Source organism: Lampetra fluviatilis, chromosome 2 (genome assembly GCF_964198595.1).
Source record: "Lampetra fluviatilis chromosome 2, kcLamFluv1.1, whole genome shotgun sequence".
Taxonomy (NCBI): Eukaryota; Metazoa; Chordata; class Hyperoartia; order Petromyzontiformes; family Petromyzontidae; genus Lampetra; species Lampetra fluviatilis.
This window is the reverse complement of record NC_136276.1, coordinates 31624171-31641667: the sequence shown is the minus strand read 5'-3', so window position 1 is coordinate 31641667 and position 17497 is coordinate 31624171. Positions and strand designations below refer to the sequence as shown.

Genomic DNA, 17497 nt, shown 5'->3' with positions numbered 1-17497 from the left:
TTCTTTGCAACCACAAAGCATTCAATCACAGTGCTGAAAATGGTATCCTAGGCTTGAAGCAACACTGCACACACGCACACAGCAAAACGTTCATCTCATCTTTACATTCCATCGTTTCACGGGATAAATATATATCATTGTGTATAGAAATAAACCTGAAGGTTTCTCGTGCTCAGGTGCATCAGCAAGCAGAAAACAGCAAACGACACCCGACAACATTTCCTCAAACACAAACACAGCAACGACATGCACAAGACACAACACACGTGCGTGCGTGCGTGCGTGCGGATAGAATGTCTGCGCGTTCGGAAAACGTGCCCTCTAAAAAAAACGGTTGCTGTTAATCCATTTGCGCATTCTCGCTGGTGATAGGTGCTCGCAAACCAAGTGCCACGGAGGTGGTGATGGTGGTGATGGTGGTGATGGTGGTGATGGTGGTGATGGTGGTGATGGTGGTGATGGTGGTGATGGTGGTGATGGTGGTGATGGTGGTGATGGTGGGGGGAAGAGTTATTTGTCGCTCACTCTCATTACCACGCTTAAAAATCAACGCTCACTCGCGGCGCAGGGCTTAATAATTTCAGCAGTGGCGGCTCCTGCGAAATCTCTCAGGGGGGGCAAATGTCTGGATGATTGATAAGGATAAGGTCCACCCATGCAATGGATAAATTAACAGCTTAAGCATGTAAAGGCAACTTCACTTCTTTAATATTAATGAAAAATAAAGTGACTCTTACAATACATCTTGTTTGTTTCTATCTCACTATTATTACAATTCACTTAGTTTCTTTAATTAAAGATTCCACTAGGTGGCGGCAAATAATATTGTTGACTGAAACGTGCTTATGTATGATGACGTAAGCACGTTAGTGCGAGCACTCCCGGAAGCCATAGAGAATGCATTGCAGCGCCCGCCGTTCGAAAAAAAACATCTTTGAATGTAAGTCTATGGGACCACACGGGACGATTCTCAGCCAGAGTGAAATCGCCCAAAAAGAGGCGGTACTCCACAGAATGTGACATGACGCTGATTCGACTATATCCAGAGGCACAGTAACGGCTGAGATTGGTGGTGCGTCGCCCAATCGCCCTAATGAAGAAACCGCCCCTGAATTTCAGCGACACGGAAATGTAAGTCTACACCCGGCAAACGCCGCGTCCAGTGCTTGCGCTTCTGTGGCTTACGACGGAGTCCACGCGTCGCCCACTCCAGCCTAGCGGCGACCCGGAAATTACTCGGGGGGTGGGGGGGGATGAGAAATGAAGCCACACTCGCGACCACCTCCAAACTTGTACGCTACCTATTCGGGATGCAAGTTAAAGTGTTCACGATTTGTTACTGTAATGCAATCATTGTTGTTGTTATTAGGGCCCCCCAGGATTCCTTATGACTGTCCAAACAAGCTTTCAAATTGAATTACGAAACTAAACGCAAACTAAACTATTTATAATTTTACCAGGCAAGGCCCACTGAGCTACAAAGCTATTTTTCAGAAGCGACCTGGCAATACACGTTCATTATAAACGTGGAGGGGAAAACCTGAGGACCCGGAGAAAAATCCACACGACCACGGGGAGAGAGAGACACGCAAACTCCAAATATACAGCAGCAGGCGTCAGGGTCAGGATCGACCCCACGACCTCCTGTGTACCAGGCGAGGAAGATAACATCTCGCCACCGTGGTGCCCAGACGACATGGCCGATACATCTCTGTTCTGCCATCTCCTCACAATCTCAAGGCCCAAGTCTGCAAAACCTGATATTCCTGCACTGACCAGGCTAACTCGGCTTAGCTTCTGAGAACATGATGTTTGAGAGCTTCAGGGAGATTCGGCCAATATGTGAAACGTAATGTCATTTAACGCTGCTCATCCTCATATTTCATCCACTGATGTTATGGATTTTCACACACTCAAAAGAAAAGTGATTACAGACTACGTATCTGTTAGTTGGCGTGCAAAAAAAATTAGATTTTCCAGCAGACACAAAGTGACATTTTTTTTTCACACACTGAAAAAAAATCCGAGGCCTTAATAGATATGAATGTTGTCGTTATTACTGTCATTACCGTATTCTCCATATTAATGTTATTCCCATAAGCACTGCGTTATAAACTGTGTCCTTTTGTATTGTGCAGGAACACAAAATTGAAGGCGTGCATTTTAATTTGGTGGCAAGTCTCGACTCTTACGTCTCTCGCTTCTCTATTTGCTGTGAAGAAGGGTCATTGCTCGAAACGTCGCCTCTTATATTCTCTTTGTTATTAAGGCCACGGTGTTATTAAGCTGAACTATTTTTTATTTTTCGATTTAAAGCTTTCGTGACTGCAGGGATTCATCTTCTTGGTTTTTTCGGTAAAGTCACGTAGAAGGGAAGTAATACAATAATAATATTATGTTTTATTTTTATCATTTTATTACTTCCCTTCTACGTGACTTTACCGAAAGAACCAAGAAGATGAACTATTTTTGTTTATTTTACCAGGTAAGGCCCACTAAGCTACATAGCTCTTTTTTCAGAAGCCACCTGGCCACAATGATCACTCAACGAAGGTGTCTTATCATTAAGCGAACATTTATAGCAGCCAAATACTCTGAGCACACGTTGATACTCAATGTGGAGGGGGAAAACCTGGAGGACCCGGACAAAAAATCCACGCGACCACGGGGAGAACGTGAAAACTCCAAATATATAAGCGTCAGGGTCGGGATCGCACCCACTACCTCCTGTATACCAGGCGAGGTAGTTAACATCTAACCACCACAATTCTCACAGCCCTCGTCACGCTCCCGTGCAGTTGCCTGCGTCGTATTTACACTCATAAATGTCGCCGGTGTGCCTTTTTAATCCAGAGAATACGGTAATATCGATGTAATGGTATGCTAATGATGATGATAATGAAAGCGTTGACTGTTGTGGATGTTAAATGGTATCTCACATTAATGCGCGGCCAACGTACCCCCTTCTCAGCATCATTCCCGTCATGCTCGGCGCAGACACAGGCTGAGCCACTCACCAACCGCAAGCTGCGCATCACATCGCGTTCACGGGGCTGCCCGGCCAATAGCAAGCCAGGGGCGGTCGGGGTCAAAGGTCAGGACCAGTCAGGATCATAGGTGAAGTTTTGGGGGGATTTGGGGAGGAAGCCGGCGGGCAGGGAGCGAAGGGAAAGGTCCAGTTTGGGAGAGTTCGGATAAAATGAGGAAAATGTTAAAATAAATATAATGTCGGGAGGGTTAGACGCACAACGGACAGGGTGAACGGAAAAGATGGGATGTATTTTAGGAAAGATGGCAAAAATGCCAGAAATTAAATTAAATGCATAACATAAGGAGAGGACATTTTGGGTTGGGGGCGAGAGAGAGAGAGAGAGAAAGGAAGAGAGAACAGGATGACAGCAGTAAAACAAGGTAAAAAAAATTCGCAGAAAACAGAAACAACAGAATTATGAACAGCACAAAAGAAAGTTGAGATTGGTAATTAAAGTAAAATATGCGATGGTGTCTATGCAAAGGCACACTGATAAGCTGGGATGCTGTGTGGAATTACGTTTTAAACAATAATAATGATGATGATATAATAATAATAAATACTACCACAGGACTTTCTGAACAAGTCATGAGAAAAATGTGCGCGCGCGACAAACGTTCCGAATCATGAACCCAAAAATAAATCGACGTTGGCGCGAAAATATGACGAGAAGTGGAATTCTTCGAATACCAATGAGTCAGTCGATGGGGCGGGGGTGGGAGGGGAGGAGGGGGGGTGGCGGGAGTGGGGGGGGGTTGGGTTTTTACAGAGTCCAAGTTCGACTCCTGGTGACTGCGCCGGCCAAAGTGAATCGCGTTTGAGCAGCTAACGCCGGTCATGCGCAACAGGCCTCCTCCATGCATCGCAGCATTCCCCGTCGCTGGCGTACCAGCGTCTCGTTGGACAGAACCTCCAGCAGGGAGATGAGGTTGTGGCCATCGCGGAGGTCCTCGTAGAGGTCGTTCAGGTGCTTCCGTGCCTGCGGTGACGACGGACGGGGCGACAGAACAGGGATACGACAACGGGGGGGTTAAGTGGGTTTTGCGTTTTTAGGCAGGCGGCGGCGGCGTTGCACGTGGCCTCTGATCCAGCTTTCACTGGTTTCGCCTGGGGGGGGGGGGGAAAGGCAGTACAGCAAGTGTGGATCCCCCAACCTGTTCCAACGTGTATGGGATAAAGTGTTGCCCCCTCTCGCGCACGCGCGCGTCGGTGGGTTTTCTCCGGACGCTCCGGTTTCATCCCACGTGTAAACACTCATTAATTGGCTGAAAATATCTTAATACACAGAGGACCACAGAACTTGGAGGTTGCCGGTGAGTGGGGATTTTATGACTTTCCGCTCGTCTGTGGTTGCTCGCGCATCCGAGTCGTCCCCTATCTCTGTCTCTCTCTCTTCGAGAGCGAGCGAGCGAATGCTGCGTGACGGTGGAGCAGCGTTACGAGTCGAAATTATTGAATGGGCGCTTAAAACGCCCCAGCATCCCGCACCACCGATTAGCACTGTTGGCTATCTGGAGTGTGAAAGAAGTTCAACATACAGTACAAACATATAAGGGGCCTCACGTCATCACATCTCGGCCTGAATCATTGCAGTGCCCAGCCGCAGTTTAATTATTTTAGCCTCGGGGATCCCCTAAAGGCGGCTGCCCCTGTAGTATTAACCAGGGTGTCTGGTGGGATTGAAGCGCAAACCTCTGCGTCAGGTGGCAAACGCGATCCCATACGGCCACAGTCGCCACCCGTGGACGGGTAAAGGAACAGCCCTGCAATTTCCGAGTCATGCCACTGTCACCTATGTCAGTATATATATGTGACAATTCAATGCCATATGGCATTTCAAGAAAACCAAAGAAACCTTCCAATGATAATTTTTTTTACCCTTTTATCTGGCAACAAAGCTGGTCCAACACCATGTGAGACTAGGCTCTAAGGAAAGCTGTCTAGGGTGTGGACCAATCAACTTCAAGGACAGTGCATACATTATTAGAGTTATGTTTTTTGTTTGCATTACGACTGCAGGTATTGTGGTCTATGCAAACATGACTCTTTGTAACAAAAAAGGTGTCAGTTTTGTTGCCAGATAAAAGAGTAAAAAAACAATTATCATATTTTTTATTCTGACAAATGAGGTTCCAATAGTGTAAACCTTCCAATGTTCGCGAGCTAGAGACTAAAAAAACATCGTGAAGGCGGGAGTTGACGATGGCGTCGGAATTCTAGATTAGCCGGGAAAAAAAATCTGCAGCAGGGAAGGGGATGGGCAGCTGTCCTGGCAAAAAAAAAGTTGTGTGGATATATTGCAGGTAGTCTCTGTTGTTCTCCAAGTGTTGGGTTCTATCATGTGAACAAATGTGGCTGGATTTCTATAGCATAATAGCCACACAAATTTATGTCCGAGTTGTGTTCACATATTAACAAATTAGTTGACGTTGCTGCTGCTGCTGGTGTTGTTGGCTAGTGGTGCACAAGGCACACTTAACAAAACACATTCGTCAACTAACAATGTGACCTTAAAATGAAAAATATATGAGGCAACGTTTCGACCAACAGTCCTGCTAATCAGAATATTTGTTTTTACATTGAATTCTCATCAGGCCCCATGGTGTAAACAAGTGCAGTCTCCAACTCGTATCGTCCACTCTCTCTACTGGCCCCCTCTCCATTCATGTGCCATGAAGTAGGGTCATTGCCGGAAACGTCGCCTATTTAAAACAAATTATTTTTAAAGGCCACGCGCTTCTAATTGACACGGAAGGCCTCGAGAGTTTTTCCCGTTCACACCGGATCGTCGTTACGGACAGACGGACGGAGCCGGTTGCGCATTCAAGCCTTCGTTCGACCTTACAAATCGGGGGAAGACGTTCAAAGTTCCAAAATACGCGCACGCACAACCGCATGAGAGCAACATTGTGCTACTCTTCTCACGGCAGGCTGTTGTTAGTCCGACAACAAAACAGTCGTACCACGCCACTCGCGGTGACAGCCAGCAGCACGATAACCATCGGCCGCCACTGTTCACGCGAGTATTTCATGCCGAATGTACCGAGAGCATATAAGCCCCCCCCCCACCCCTCCACATTGTCAGCATCGTTATCACGATGAACATAACAGTTCTTTGCTCGTTGTCTACTCGATGCGACCGTGCGAATCCCAGACCTCGTGCGAACGAACCCAGCAGGTTTGTTCGGCACTGGAGGAAGTAGAAAACACCGAGAGGTTGCCCAGTGCTGGCACGAGGTCTGGGTGGGTCGATGGTGGGTGGTGGTGGAATTTGCGCTGCAGACTTCACGACTGTGGCTGGAAGAGGTGGCCTTGGTCGCAGCGCTATAGCCGGCGCCACTCAGATCCTGAGTTCGAATCCATGGATACAGCCGCCAGCCATTACACCGGGTTTCTCAAGTGCAGTGGAGGTTATGATCTCGGCCTGATCGGCAAAACACCACCACGTCAAATTGGGTTCTGCACTTAATTTGGCTTCATTCCAGCTCTCTGAGAAATAAATAAATAAATATCGCTTGACTGTCACGCGACGAACGTTTCTCTCTATAGCGGGGCGTGACGGAAAGTGCTGCCCGAAACTTGGGTTGATCAGTCGAGTCATCTGAAGGGACCTGGCTCTGAGATGTGAACGGCATCGCAATTGTAGTGGCATAGAATAAGTAATGCAGCAGCATAGCGCTGCCTGCTGGCAGGAAAGGGGATCTGCGGCTTACAGCAGCCCTGACGTCAGCAGGACACGTGACACGCCAGAGGGGATATCTGGGGGGAAAGTTACAGAAGGGGCACGTGGGGCAGGTCCCGGGAAGCCGCTGGTAGGTTCTAGAAGGAAGGGGTGTGGCCAGGGCGGAGCTAGGCCACGCTGGGAGCATAAAAGGGGGCTCTGAGCGAGAGCTCGGGGCTGTCGTATGGAGTGGGATCTCCGTTGTGCTGTTGAAGATCGTCGCCATCGTCGCTGTCGTCTTCACTCGACATTGCGCTGCTAGACGGTAGTTGGCTGTCTCGTTTCAGCGCCGTCAGTGTTAGACGGCTCGCGTTGTGTATAGGCTAGCGACCCACGTAAAGTTGTGTATAAGCGAGCGACAGAAGAGTGTGTACCAGCGTAGGGTGTGTGTTGTGCAAAGAGTGCTCGGTTAAATAAAAGAAGTGCCTCCAACTTTTAGCGTCTCCGAGTTAGTCAGTACACAATGAATGATAGAGCGGCAGCCAAACGATGGGACACGCCCGAGAGAGAGAGAGAGAATGGCCGCAGCGGAGATGGAGCGAATAAAATCAGAGTGTGCGGGCACTCGATGGATTGCTCCATCGTGATAAGAAAAATAGCCGTGCCGGCTCGTGGAGGCCTTTGTCCAGCAGTGGATAAGATCGTGGCTGATGGTGGTGATGATAAAGAAGAAAGTAATGTGGATTTTGTGTAATTCACAAGAACCGGCCACTGTGAATCAATGGTGTTCGCCCAGTATGAAGACACGTGCACACCTCACTGCCTCTCTTAAACACTCTTTAAGTAATTAACGGTTATAATCAAGGCATTTCACGACGCTTAACGACTTCACGGCTCACCGTGTTAGGGCACACAAAGACAAAGATCCCCCGTGTAGCCTCAACAGGCGTTTGGGGCAAGTGCCGTTAGCGATGCAGCACCTATGAGGGCTGGCACGGCACACGAAGGGGTGGGTGGGCGGCGCGCCACGCTCGCACAACAAAGGGAAAGACATGCAGACCCACAGACACGCACGCGCGCGCACCACACACGGTGAGAAAGGATTAGGAATTTAATCAGACATGCTGCATGTGAAATAGCATACCTCCGGTCTTCGGTGCTGAGAGTGGGAACGACGTAACATGAAGGAGAAAGGAAAGGGAAGAATGTAAACAATCACAGCGGAGAGGAGGGGAGCGAGTTGACGACGACGCAGGAGACCAAAACGAGAAGAGGTGCAACAGTTATGAAACGAGATACGAGAGTGGTCTTACTATCTAAACAATCACAGGCAAGGGGAAAGACCTCGACAAGATTACCCGTGATTGTTTAAATATTAAGTATGAATCTCAACCGTAATGACGAGTGGTTTTTAGTTTCTGACGTGGCTTTAAATGAACGTTAACATTGCTTTCGGCCTATGCACCCTTCATGTACCCTGCGCCCATCATATCCGGGAAGCTAAACAGAGTTTGGGACTGGTTAGCCTGGTTAAGGGGCGCCACAGTGGCGAGATGGTAACTACCCTGCCTGGTCATGGGTTCGACCCCGACCCTGACGCCTGTATATTTGATCGAGTGGATTCTTCTCCGGGTCTTCGGTTTTTTCTCTCCACATTCAGAATCAACGAGCATTTAGAGCATTTGGCTGCTATACATTTCCACGTGATAAGCCACAACGCTGAGCTATCATGTGGCCAGGTCGCTTCTGAAAAAGAGCCATATAGCTCAGTGGACCTTACCTGGTATGAAAAAAATAGTTTATAGTACTTAGATGAGTCGCCATGATTGTTGAGCACAAATCAAAAGGCCGTACTTGCCAGAGGGGCCAGTGACAAACAGCACTATTACATGTGTCACGACTGGCACCGAGCGCACATGTCTGTTCTGGGGCCGATTAAAACCAATTTCACATTTAAAACAATTCTGGGGGAGGGAGGGGGGGGGGTGGAATATTAAAATTCGCCACCGTGAAAGTTTGTTAAAGCCACACAAAGAAGGAGTCTGATCCAAGTCTAGCAGTGGCTTGTGATCCCTATAATATGCGGGGGGGTGGGGGGGGGTATTAATAACACGACAAGTCGGGGCAGGGTGCCAGATTTTATTCCAGAGCTATGTAGGGCACCCCCTCCCCCCTCCCCTCTCACCCGCCCCCCACACAGACTAACCAGAGGGCACTGGTGCCCTCTGCACGAGTTGACTATTATGGCAGGCCGCACGAAAGCAATCTTTTCTCTTGGATGTTGCATTTCCAAACGTTTAGTAGCTCTCGTTGTTGTCTGACTGGGGGAGCAAAAGTGCCTTAGCGTTAATTGCCATGTTAAATAGTAGCATCAGTTGCAAACGTGTAGATTCGGCGATTGGTTGATTTATTGACGTATATTTACAACAAATTTGGTGGCGGTGCTGATGCTGCTGCTGCGGTGGGCGAGCACAATTAACACAAAAATGGCTCAATTACAGTGTGCGGCATTAAAAATAAAATGTATAAATTCGGATTAAAGCTTTTTGCAAAACCCGCTTTGCTAGTCATGTAAACTGTGTGCTCTGTGATTGTTTTTCTTTTAAGGCCATAATGCTATGGACAATTGTGGCCTTAGGAACAATTTTGCCATCATGTCTTGCACGTCAAAGGGGGCATCGGCTAACCGCGTCTGGCAGTCCTCGCTCGCGAAACAATGACAACGAGCGATAACGAAACTCACCGGGCAAAACATACTGCGACCGATTGACAATTTGGAGTCGGCTATAAACCACGGCAGCATTGTGGGATGAGACAATGTCAGCGAAGCGTGGCAGAAACGAGCAGGAGGGAGCTAGCGTAGCGTAGAGGGGGAGGGCCGGTGGTGAGATGTGAACTACCTCGCACGGTGTACAGGAGGTCGTGGGTTTGATCCCGACCCTGACGCCTGTGACAGTGGTGGCCACTGTCACACGCGGCGTGGCCAACGTTGCCACGAGCGATGTTGTTAATATACCCGCTGGAGTTCGACGTTGGGTTTTGGGGAACTGTATAGCAGCACTCCATTATCTTACTATATAAAACTGTTGTTGCGGTCAGGGCTAATACAGGGATGCTGCTACAGTGGTGTGGTGGTTGTTCGTTGCCACGGAGGCTAGGAGATGTTAACTACCTCGCGTGGTATACAGGAGGTCGTGGGTTTGATCCCAACCCTGACGCCTGCTGCAGTTGTATATTCGGAGTTTACGTGTCTCTCTTCCCCGGGTCATCCGGTTTTTCCCTCCACATTTGGAATCAACGTGCGTTTCGAGTATTTGGCTGCTATAAATGTCCACCTGATGATCAGCCACTTCATTGAGCTATCGTTTGTGGCCAGGTCGCTTCTGAAAAAGAGCTGCGTAGCTCAATGGGGGGCCTTACCTGGTAAAATAAAAAAAATAGTTTAGTTTAATAATTTTAATATCAGCCACATCTGCCCGTGTGGGCGAACCACAAATGTATATATCTGCACCCGGCACACCACATCAAGTATATACATATATTGTATTAAAAATATATATCCTCGTCTGTTAATAAGTGCAATTATCGCCCTGAATCCAACTAGTTTCATCACTAACTTCATTGTCGGATGAACGGTATTTTAACAGTTATTTGTCAAAGTCAAATTTCGCTCGCGGGAACATTATTTAACATTCTTTTCAAGTTTGTGCAGTATTTTCGATGTCCCCTGCAGTGCGGTTGTGTTTTTGAGCCCACTTCTATTTGCGTCACTGTTAGTACTTCATCATCTTTTATCGCGTCTGTGATAAACGATGTGGTGGCCCAAGACGTGCCACATCCTGGTCTCTGAAATGTTCACATCTGGTGAAACAACAGCGAGCCCTGAAACCTCGACCACCTTCGCTCTGGCCGTGGCTGCTGCTGTCCCACGCGCCACCCCACTCCAGTCTCGCACGGCCAGCGAGACAAACGCGGGGGGGGGCCTGGTGCGAGGCTCTGTGGGGGTGGCTTTGTGGGTGGCTCGGCTGGCTGGCTCGCTGGCGACAGCTTTGTCGGCAGTCGACCGCAGACGAAGCCGCGATCGCCGCGCCGGGCCCTCGTGGGCCGCAGTTGGCGTCCGACAAAAATAATCGGCGAAAATTCCCGGCATTTTGGTGGGGGGTAGGCGGGGGGTAGGGGGGGGCGGTCGGCTATAGTCTTTCATTTGTGCGCAAGACATTTTTGGATGGAATTCAGGCAGTGGGAGGGAGGGAGGGGGGAAGCCGGGGAGGGGAGTGGGTGATGCGTGGGAGTTGACGAAGAGGTTGGAGGGGAGAGGGGGGCGAGGGCGTGGGGTGGGACGGTAAGGTGGGGGGGGCAGGCCACGTGTGCTGGGAGAGGAGAAGCCCCCCTCCCGGCCCAGCTGTCGCACGCCGGCAGTCTGCAGAATGCGCGTCAATCGATGGGGCGAGGGAGGCCAGGCGGAACTCGCAACACCGACGTCCCGCGGCCGATTAGACGGCGCCAGTCGTAGCCGCCAACGCCCGTCGTCGTGACGAGGTGACCCCCCCCATCCGATTAGCACGGTTGGTTACGTACGGTGCGAAAGAAGCCCCAAACGTACGTACATCATGCGAGACGTTTTGCCCGTGCAGTACCACGGGAAAGGAAGGGGAAGTGGAGGCAAGGATATTGTAGCATGTGTAGAAGAAGAAAAAGAAAAGTTATTGGCGAGGTTAATGGATGCCGGCACGGAAGTTCCCAAGACGAGACAGACAAGAGGGCACGGCTCACGGATGAGCAGCAGGAGGAGGAAGAAAGGAGGAGCGACCGGGCAGGAGGGCAAGGGGGGAGAAGGAATGACCGGGTTAAAGTTTCCGGGGGCGAGTTGCGGGGGGGATTAGAAGACAGTGATGATGAGAGGGAAGGGAAGAGGGGGCAGAGGAAGCAGCGAGCGGCGGTGAACTGGACGGAGGAAGAGCGTTGGTCGCAAGTAAAGTCACGTGATTTACGGGAGGCGTTGAGCCGATTTAGATTTCGGGATAACATTGCCATCACCGGACTCCCAACTTGAGAACCCCCTGGTTAAATCACAAGCGACTGCCTGGATTCGAACCCAGGATCGATCTCACGAGGTGCCAGCTCATCACCACTGACCTCTGAGTTGGTGGCTCAGAGGTCACCGCAAGATAATCGGGTGAATGTTTTTTTGTTTGTTCTCAATGTGGGGGTGCCTGACGAGGCAGCATGCAAGCACAGACGCTGACACACGGCCCAAGCGTTCACCAACAGCTGTCTGACACATGCATGCGTGTGTGCATATGTATATAGATACACACACACACACGTACAAGCAAATACAAGCATCCCCTGTGTGGCCTGCATAGACTGTCGGGCCAACAGTTGTTATCGAGCACCACTTGGGGCTTCAACGGCACCCGAATGGGGATGGAGTGGCCCACAACGAACCCGACCGCCTTTGTCTCCCCAGGGCTGACGTTGTACACGGAGCCGCAGCCTACGACTCAGGGCCGAGCGCTCCATGTCGGTCAGAATGGATCATTTACAAACGATTCGAATAACAGGTCGAGTCCCGGTCAGCACACTGCGACTTGCGATCCGGAGGTCGCCGGTACGATTCCATCTCCCGGCGCGACAATGGGGGGAGGGGGGGGGCGAGTTTATTGAATGAATTCCCCCCCCCCTCCACCCTCTGCCTCTGTCCACCCAGCAGCGGTGCGAATGAGTGCACCGCAGTTAGTTGATCTTCCACGATGTCGGCGTGGAAGAGTAGGCCAAAAATCACTCTGGAGGTGAATCTTTAATTGAGGTGCCTCGAGTGGAGGCCCTTTTCTGCCAGCGGTGGCACGAGAGCGAGCGATTGCAGGTCTGCGCCTTTAACCGTTGCGCAAATAACCACGGCAAATTGCTGCCCTCTCGACTGTCGGGCCCCAACGGGCGTGTTCGTTCAAGGCCTCGAGAGCTTCAACAGCCACTGACAAAACGGGACGGTGGAAACGAGACAACACCAACAAGGAACTGAATCGTGACTGCCGAATTGTGACCCTGCGTTGTGCTATCGTGGAACAGGGAGGAGTGAATCATGTCCGTCAAACACAATTACTCGCAGATTCCCAGACAGCGTTGATTGCTCTTCTGTCTCCGTGCCCGAGCGGTTTAAACAGCTGCCCTGTACGGTCCTTGCCAGGTGGCTCGAGCGGGAGAGAGTGTGCGTCTCGCGATGGATAATGTTGCGAGTTCAAATCGTGGTTGGGGGGGGGGGGGTTGACTCATCCCATCATCCTTTCCGGGGGCTGAAAAATGTGTGCTTGTCCTATGGATGCATACTCGCCCCTGCCACAGGAACGGGGAACTTCCACCGCTAGCTGAGAGGAGTAATGCGTCAATGCTCATTTGAGCAGGAAATTACTTTTGAGTTTTACTTCGATTCGCGCCCTCAAACTGGGAGATTCTGTCCAGCGACTTGGGCTGAACTTACACGCCACGACTGAAAAATCGATGTTGCAGCTATTGCGAAGCTGATGCTGAATCGTGCAAGGCTGCGTTATCCGATGTGCCCGAAGATTAATTGCCAAGTGCGACGGGCGGATCGGAAACGCGGACGTCGATGAAAGAAGACGAACCAAACGCTGCCAAGTGCGCAAAGCGAGGCTCGAGAGGTGCACGCTGGGAATTGCAGAGCGAGAGAGACAGCAGGAGGAGCAGCACCCCCCTGTTGGCGGGAATGGGCAGGGCGCGTCCCCTAGCAGGGAAGAGGGCCGACGGCAGAGGTCGCAACCGGGTACCCGATACCCGTACCCTACCCGATACCCGGCTACCCGTACCAGGCCGGGTATGGATAGCCGTTTGCGACCCTGGTGCGGCCGGGTACGGGTACGAGTAGGCCGTGAGTCACTGGTGAGTAACTGTTTGTCACTCATTTCTCAACGTCTTGTGTCTTCTCACAATTCAAGTTCCTAGAATCAACCGACCCGCGCCTGCAACATGGCTTCATCCCAGAGGTCGCAATCAGGTACCCGATACCCGTACCCTACCCGTACCCGGCCGGGTACGGGTAGGGTACGGGCACGGCCGGGTACGGGTACGGGTGCCCGTTTGCGACCCTGGTGCGGCCGGGTACGGGTACTGGTAAGGAATCAAAACCCGTTTGCGACCTCTGCCCCGTGGTGCCCTTATAAAACTCAACGTTTAACCTACTCACGCCGGCTTGTGCCTGGAAGAGGGCCGACGGATGAGGCACTAATCTTGGCAAGTGGCAACCACAGAGAAGCAACAACAGATCCGGGAGGATGGAGCGACGCGATGAGCTACGGCGTGCGACGCTGCCGCACGATGGATTGCGGCATCGTGGGCGATGACCACGGGCGGTGGCGACGAGCACGAGCGGGGCGGCCTTCATCCGAGAGTGCACGGACCGCAGGCTCACGACGACGACGAGGATGATGTTATATTCTTGGTTCTTTCAGTAAAGTCACGTAGAAGGGAAATTAAAAAGAAAAAATAGTTTTATATTTTGATTATTTTATTATTTCCCTTCTACATGACTTTACCGAAAGAACCAAGAATATGAATCCTGCAGTCACGAAAGCTCTAAACGGAAATTTGAGGATGATGTCGTCGGATAACTGCGGCCGCATCTCAAGGCTGCCGTTCGTAGATGGAGGCGGGGAGTGTGTGATGGTAACAAGTGGCGCGAAAGTGAGGGAGGGGAGGGGAGGGAGGAGGAAAATGGGCGCTGCGCCCTGCGCCAGAAAGAAGCAAGGGGCGTGAGCGATGCCAAATGAGTGGAGGAAGAGGCATTCAGCCAAGGACAGCGCGTGCTGGAGTGCAGCAGCTCGCTCAAACATCCACAGTTCACGTTCAGAGACCGGTTGGGGCAAGTGCCGCTCAGCGAGTCGCACCGAAGAAGGCCTGCACGGTACTCGAGTAGGTGGGTGGCCAGCACCGCGCCCGCGCCCGGGGCTGCCTTTGCCGATGTTTACAAGCCGTGTCAGGCACTCGCTTAAGGCTGAGTCGACCTAGGGGAGGCCCGGTGACCGGTTCAGATATTCGCCACTGGTTTTGGTCGCGAGCGGTAATCGAACTCGGGTCGGGGCAGGTTCGTAGCGCAGCGCGTTCACCACGACACTACCGCTTTGCAATCTACTGCAGGCACTCGGAGGCCCAGGACTGATTCACACACACACAAATTGAAAGAGGAACAGGAGGCCTTGGTGTGGCTGTAAACCCTCATAGCTGCCCAGCCTTACAAATTCCAAAACAAAGAGTCACTTACTCTTAGTTTTTTTCGGTAAAGTCACGTAGGTGAAAATAAATAATAAAAATGATAGAAATAATAATAGAAATAAAATCACTTGATACAGTAAATTTAGCTGTGACGGTCCCACCTGATGACAGAGACTTGTGTTCCCTTCGAAACGTCGTGATTTATTATTTTATTTCTATTATTATTTCTATTATTTTTATTATTTATGTTCACCTACGTGACTTGACCGAAAAAAGCTAATAATATGAAAAATAATAATATGAAAAAGGGATTTATTCTAATAGATGGGGGGTGGGGGTCGAGATGGGGGGTGGGGGGGGGGCAATGATGGGGGGGGGGGTGCTGATGCCGCACGGACAAATATTCTCAAGTTGACATTCGCCAGGTGCCACGGACGGGCGGTCAGCCAAGTTCAAGCGCGGCGACGTGGGTGACGTGGGGGGCCCTCTGCTTGAATAGTTTGCCGAGCGAACGCTGCGTCCGGCTCGCGAGATAAATTGCGCGTCTTGGATTGGAGTCTGTTGAGGGCGCGCCACGCACACGGGGCCCTTCAGTAACGCGACCTGACCAACAAAATAAAAATCAACTACGAGTCTGCGCGTCGGAGCTTTGTTGTGCTCCGTCGCCTTGCGATCCCACAAAATCGCGGGGTTTTAGCCCGAACCCCCGGACAAGAAAGGGGCCAGACAGGGCACGTTGGAGAAACGCGACGTTGTGCATAGCGGGGTCTGTTGTAACAACGGTCCTGTTCTTTCTCCCCCCCTCTCCGTGCCTCGGGCGGCAAAGAAAAAAAAACCCAATCCCTCCGCCCTGACCGCAGAGGTCGCAACCAGGTACCCGATACCCGTACCCTACCCGATACCCGGCTACCCGGCCGGGTACGGGTACGGGTAGCCGTTTGCGACCCTGGTGCGGCCGGGTATGGGTACGGGTAGGCCGTGAGTCACTGGTGAGTAACCGTTTGTCACTCATTTCGGGTAGGGTACGGGTACAGGTAGGGAACGGGTACCCGTACCCGGCCGGGTACCCATTTGCGACCCTGGTGCGGCCGGGTACGGGTAAGGAATCAAAACCCGTTTGCGACCTCTGCCTGACCGGTGGCGCTACCTACGCGTGCGGATCTGTGAACCGATACACGCCGGCGAAGCCAGAGAGAGAGAAGCCACAAAAGCGAAATTCTGGCGAGCCGATGGGGAATCGAGTGACTACCACTATTTGTGTCCGGACTTGTATCACCGCCCCGCGCAGCCCGTACCACGTGCGGCACATGTACAATCGGCTGCGCGCTCAAGGGTGAGCGAGCTGGAATGACCGAGCAAGTTAGAAACCGCCAAATACTAATATTAATTATTTTAAAAATTCCAGAAAAGCATCATGCCTGACAATGAATTTCAAGAATCTAATTCAGTCTAAAGGCTTTTTCAGGCGTGCCCTACTTTATCAGGATTATTTGGCCACTTCTACAGATGTTTTTTTTTACAATTTCCACTGTGTGCCAATGTGCCTCTCGACCAGCAACGAACAGCACCATCAAAGTTGTAATCCATGAGCGTTTACACGATTATTGAAATGGCCAAGGCTGTTTTAAGAATTTGTGAGGATAAGTGAGACGATGGGAAGGGATTCTAAAGTCGAGCAGTGCGGGCGAAGTAAACGTAAACAGAAGTGTTGTTCATAATAAAAGTTCTTGTTGTTGTGACCTGCAGTGTGGGTGAGAGGGTGAGCCAGCGAGGGAGCGGACGGGTGGACAATTAAGGTGGGTGGATGAGGAATTGCACGGCGAAGTGAGTGAGTGGAGTGAGTGTTTATGACATTGCGGTGCAGTGGTTGAACACTGTGGATGAGACCAAACAGTCAAGTGTCTGGTAGCCCGAGCCTTCAAAATGGGTCGAGGAATAAACGAGTGAAGTTCAAGGAAGCAGCAAACCAGGGTAGTAGCGATAGAAGAGTGACAGGGAGGTGGCTGACCGCCGGTGAGCGAGCGAGTGACCGGAGCGAGTCGCTGAGTGACGCACATTGAATCACCCTGACCGCTTTAAGCCAACTTCTCTCGGGTGCAGCGAGGGAGGAGGAAACTGGGGGCTCCACCCCAGCATTGACGACCACGTTGAGCTTCGTGTAGCAGAGGAGGCCACAATGGCAGAGGAAGCCACGAGTGGTTTCACCACAACTGTGGCCAGACCCGCACGTCTTCCCCGCCGAATTCTTGACAATTTGCCTGAGCTTGGCTGAAGGATGCGCGAGGCATTTCCTCCGAATTAATCATTCCTTAAAATGATTTTACGAAACTGCTGCACCCATTTGTCAAAGTCAGCTCATGCTCATATTTATTTACATTCAAATTCAAATAAGAACAACAGTAATGCCCTATATTTATTTATTTATACAAGGACGTCTCTCGCGGAGTCTCAAGACTCTTTTTCAGGAGGGCCCCTGCTAGATTGATATGTTTGTCAAAATTGTATGAATGGGAGTTTGGCTTCGTGTGGAGATTAAAGTAGAGCACCTGGAGAAAACTCGCCACGCCCTGGTTACACCC

General features: G+C 50.9%; 1 protein-coding gene across 3 annotated transcripts in view; it reads right to left on the bottom strand.

The window, feature by feature from the left end:
• Positions 1-17497, bottom strand: part of LOC144945478 (microtubule-actin cross-linking factor 1-like) — a 327032-nt gene that overhangs the window by 209213 nt on the left and 100322 nt on the right. For all 3 annotated transcript variants that reach the window (XM_078873993.1, XM_078873994.1, XM_078873995.1), the window contains one exon: positions 3921-4010. In XM_078873993.1, coding sequence (XP_078730119.1) covers positions 3921-4010 — 90 coding nt within the window. The remainder of the gene's footprint in view (positions 1-3920; positions 4011-17497) is intronic.